The 5219-nt window shown below is 49.1% G+C and overlaps 1 protein-coding gene across 1 annotated transcript; it reads left to right on the top strand.

Annotated features, from left to right (window-relative positions):
- Positions 1–24: 24 nt before the first annotated feature.
- On the top strand, positions 25–741 carry LOC104840408 (tetraspanin-7-like). Its single transcript, XM_010581319.1, has one exon. The coding sequence runs from the start codon at positions 25–27 to the stop codon at positions 739–741; it is 717 nt and encodes a 238-aa protein (XP_010579621.1).
- The last annotated feature ends 4478 nt before the right edge of the window (positions 742–5219 follow it).

Raw genomic sequence — 5219 nt, 5'->3', positions numbered from 1 at the left:
CCGGCGCCCGGGCCCGAGGGCACCATGACCGCGCTCAAGCTGTCCCTCATGGCCTTCAGCTTGGTCTTCTGGGCGGCGGGGCTGACCATGCTCATCGTCGGCCTCTGGGCCAAGGTGGCCCTGGGCAGCTACCTGGCGCTGTCGGCCAACGGCTGCCCCAGCGCCCCCGCCGTCCTCCTGGCCACCGGCGCCGCCGTCCTCATCTGGGCCTTCCTGGGCTGCCTCGGCGCCGCCACGGAGCACCGCGGCCTCCTGCGCGCCTACGGCGCCTTCCTGACCGCCGTGCTGGCGGCCGGGCTGACGGCCGGGCTCTCGGCGCTCCTCTACCGCCGGGACGTCGCGCAGGGCTTCCGGGAGGGGCTGCGCCGGGCCCTGCTCGCCTACGGGGAGGATGAGGGGACGGCGGACGCCCTGGACGCTTTGCAGCGCGCCTTGTCCTGCTGCGGCGTGGAGAGCTACCGCGACTGGCTCGCCTCGCCCTGGGGGCTGCGGCAGAACGGCTCGGTGCCCCTCAGCTGCTGCCGGGCCCGCCGGGGTTGCCAGCGCCGCCCGCCCGGCGCACGCGGCCTGCACCGCGACGGCTGCTTCGGCAAGGTGTCGGCCTTCGTCAGCGCCAACATGTTCTACCTTGCCACGGCGGCCCTGGGGCTGGCGCTGCTGCAGCTCGTCGGCGTCGTGCTGGCCTGCCTGCTGGCTGCCCGCATCCCTGCCCGCCTGATGGGCATCGCCGCCCCTCGCTGAGATCCCCCCCTCCCCCCCCAGCACCGTTCCTGCCCCTCATCCCCTCCAGCTCCCTTCCTTCCCCCGGTCCGGGGTGCACCCCCTCGGGCAAGTCCTCCCTTCACGTTCCCCACTTCCACCGGAGCTTCCTCCTCCTCCAGACTCCATTCCTCCCCTGGAGCCCGTGTCAGGTGCGCCAATGCTACAGGCATCTCCGCAGCCCCTCGGAGCTGGGAAGGTGCCTCCTGGCCTGGCTGTGTCCCCTGCAGGGCAGCAGGTCCCCACGGCCCCCCGGAGCCTCTGGACCACTTCCGCAGAGAGTGGTGGCGGCACGGACAGACATCGCCCTCTACGTCAAGCTGCCGATGTAAACATCCCGAGGCACTGGAATGGGGGCCAGGAAAGAGGAGAGGGTCTGGGAGAGCGAGAGAGGTGTCTCTCAGCGTTACGCCGGGTGAGTGGTCTTCTGAGACGACTGGAAAATGATGGTACTGGAAGACTGCTGGGGTGCACAGGGGGCAGGTCTGGTCCGGGGACACCCAGGTAGCCGTGCCAGCAGCTGCCATTGGGGGCTGCTTGAGAGACTGCCCAGCAGCGTGCACCCCACGGCCACAAAGATTTCCTGCCTTCGCTGTGTGCAGGTTCAAGCTGTGTGGCTGCCACGGGTGATTTTCCCGCTGTGGTGTTTCCAACGCCGATCTCCATCTAAAGGTGGAGCTGCAGCTCCAAGTGCTCCTCCCTCCTTCAGGATGTGCCTGTCGTTTTAGCCAGTGCGTCGTCGCTGGTTATGTCTTTGCAGGGCTGAGAAGACCTTAAACCTGGGTCCATGTCGTACAGGAGGATGGCAAAAGCTGTAGGATCAGACCTGACTAGGGGTGGCAAGAGGAGGGAAGGGCACATTGCCCTTCAGAAGTTTCTTTTGGACTTTTGCTGTTAACTTCAGGGTGAGCGGAACAGACTCTCTGTTTGAAAGGGTTTCTGAAAAACAGCCCTCAGACTCTTTGATATTTTTCCTTTTTCAAAGGATCTGTCTCTGAAATGTGCCCCCACCTACGTTTTTGAAGCCAGATCTATACAACTTGAGAGTAAACAGAAGACCCCAAGGCTAGCCCTGGGTGTGTGTACATCAGACAGCACTGTAAATCTACAGGGTTTTGTTTTTCCCAACAGTTCTGAGCTTGCATTCAGAGCTTTAGGAAAAACAAGCCCTGCACTTTAGAGGGTCCTGAACTTTCGGAGCTTCATGCCCCCCTGCTTCCTCCCACTTCCTTAAAACCTGTGAACTGGACTTTGACATGTTTCTCTGCCTCACAGCACAAAGGTGTGCTGAAGACCCCCCTTACCCAGCAAACTGGGGTGGGAGGATTTCAGAAAAGAACCAAGAACTACAAAGGAACTCCAGGATGTGGCGTCTTTTAGGAACGTGACAAGCAAAGCTGTGGAGAATGGTCAAATGCCAACAAATATGAGCAGGACAGAAAATCTTGAATGAAGAAGATGACTGATAGCTTCACGGGGGCAGTGGAGTACCTTTGGGGGAGAGGGCACTAGCAGTGAAGCTCTGGTGCCTGGGCAATGAGTGCATGGGGTGAGGTGCGAGGAAGGCTTGGCTCATTTTCTTCCTTGCTTGCCTTTACTACTTTTGACCACATTTCTGGCTTTCTCTTTTCCTCCCACCGAAGAGCGACTGCTTGGCTGCAAGGACAAGTCAGGCAGAGCCTCTGTCCCACCGGTGTGGGAGGCGAGAGCCTCTTCTCCCGCTCACTTTTGGGAGATGGAGCTGGCCCTGCCTGCTGGGGCAGCCGTGCCCACTCACCCTGGTGAGGCAGGCAAAGGGAGAGCAAAGTCATCGCTGCCTCTCCGTGGGGAAAACCAGGTCAAATGCAGAGCTAACTGTCCTCCTGCTGTTTAAATCCTCACAGTTTCTATACGTAAAAGAACCCGGCCTTCATATTTCTTTGCTTCCCCCCTGCTGAAAATAAGCTTCTAGGATTTTGTTTGACAATGCTCCTGGGGGTGAAACCAGGGCAAAATGTGTAGTCACTTGGAAAGATTCTGATTTTAGGTATCTTTACTGCTTTTAATGGTTTATACCATTTAAAAATACCTGGAAATGCTACCACTTCCCTGTCTTTTGTGATAGTGAAGCCTTCTTTTATTTTCTCCCACCAGTCTTCTTTTTTGGGAGCGGGATTGCTTAATTCTATGGTGAATTTTTTCCACCAGCAGGATTGTAACTCTTTCTGACCAGGGAACAGTGCTGCAATTTGGACTGCTAGTAACAGTCAACTTGCTGGACTGCTCTCATGAAGGTGCAGTATTCCTGCAGAGCGAAGCAGGCTTGTCCAGGGAACATAAAGAGGATACCCCAACTTGTATTAACAATTGCACAAGCTTGATGGTAGTTGAGAATGTAAAGAAAACCCAAACCAAAACAATGTAAATAGGTGTTTCTGTGGAAAAGTGACGTTTTACTCTCCACATATGCAAAATAGTCTAAAGTTTAAATGAAGTTTCAGCTGAGGACTGCTGAATCCAGAATGGTATTTACAAGTGAAAGTCTGCAAGGACAAGCAGGGAGTATCCAGCACTCACTGGAGTCCAGGCACACAAGCTGATTTTACTATATTTATAAAAATTATCTTTGCTCATGGAAATAATTTCCTCGGGGTCAGTTCTCAACCAAAGCTCACAAGATCAAAGGTATAAAAAGAGAAACTGGGTTTTCCTTTTTGGAGAGCGATTCTAGTCCGCATGGATGGAGCTTAGGATTCTGGACTGACAGTCATGTTGTTCCGGGGTGTTAGCTGTGGCTTTATCTTAACTCTCCCTTTTTTCAGATATTAGGTGGCTGTTTTAACTACGATAATCATGTTCCAGGTGAACAGCGCAATGTAAACAGGCTTCTCAGTCGTTTGACTATTCATCTGCATAAATGAACTCTGGAATGTGTTGGGACTCTCTCTTTATAGAGAAAACAATGCTTAATTTTTTAGCGCTGATGCTTATTGTTTTACATAATATAATTTTTCATTTTTGTTTGTAAATGTCCCTGTATTAACACCACTTTTTTTGGAGTTATGCACTAGTGGAACTCCTGTTATTTTCTGGAAATCAATGTGATGTTGTACAGTTTTAACAATGGGCAAAAAGTATAGTTTGTATGGGAAATGGTATTTCAGAAATAAAGTTTACCAACTGCTATGAGCAAAACAGGTCACTGTTTCGAATCCGATTCAATATTCGTATTTCTATATGTCTCCACATGGTTCAGCTAAGTGCAAGTAAAATGGAGTGTACACAGAAATGTAAAGACAGAAGCATATTGTGCTTTTTTTATTCAGAAGATCCACTAAAGAAGGAATAGAGCAGGCATTGTGGAGTGTGTGGGAAAGGTACATGGAGTTGCACTGGACTTATTATAATAGTCTTCTTTATTGGAATCAATAAGCTCTGAAAATTTGCAAGAATGTGGCATTGCTCTTTTTTGTGCTCCACTGATTACTAAAATTATTTCTGACCCTGATTACTTTATATGACACATAGCAGTCAGTCAGAATGAAGGATGCTGTTAAAACATATTCGACCAAAAACCTTGCATAGATATTCACTTCAGTGGATTTGTTGTGTTTTTAAGTTGCTAGGAATATCAAAATAGGAATGATAAGACCAAGTTTTAAGCATACCCGTGCATGTTTGTATGGTGGCCAGGCCTGAATCTCAGGACATCAACTTAATGTAATGAATAATTCAAAATGTAAACCATCACTCTGCACTCTTGGCCTACACTCACTGAAACAGGATAAACCTTGGCAATGGCCATGTAAATGTTAAGTATACTTATATCACCAAAGATTTAGTGGACTGGGTGTGAGTTTTAGTTGAATGTTTATTGCCAGTTCCTAGAATAATAATAAACAACATTAACTTTTGTAGATGTATGGAAGAAATGTCATTTGTCTCTAATTAATTCCCAGATTAGCAGATTCCCAGCAGCTGTTTCAGTTGTCTTGAATTCTTTGTGCTCAGTGACCAAATTTTAATTTAATTTTTAAAATTGACTAGGTTCAACATTGATTTTGTTCTGGATGGTCAGAATGGCTGTAACTGGAAAATGTTACACCGGACAGCACCATCTACCCTTTGCTGGAATATGTATTTGTTTTCTGTCATCCTCTTCAGCGTAAAGTCACTCATCAAAATGGTATACTTTAATAAAAGCTCATCCGATCTTTTACAAAAGGCTAATCTCAATTTTAACATCACTGGTTATTTAATCAATTAAAAACCATACCAAATTAAGTATAGGAGCAAGCTGTGTTGCAGTCATAGAAACAGTAGCTCTGTTGTTTGGACAAACTGAGATTTAGGATTAACAGGGTGGTAAGATTAGATCCTTGTTATGAAACAAGGACTATTTTATAACATGGATCTAGAATGCCAAGAATATAACTCTTTAAAACTTCAAAAGTGTTTTGATATTTTGTCCAACATCAATT

The sequence above is a fragment of the Haliaeetus leucocephalus genome, unplaced genomic scaffold (genome assembly GCF_000737465.1).
Source record: "Haliaeetus leucocephalus isolate CR32 unplaced genomic scaffold, Haliaeetus_leucocephalus-4.0 Scaffold763, whole genome shotgun sequence".
Lineage (NCBI taxonomy): Eukaryota > Metazoa > Chordata > Aves > Accipitriformes > Accipitridae > Haliaeetus > Haliaeetus leucocephalus.
This window is presented reverse-complemented; position numbering and strand designations above follow the sequence as displayed.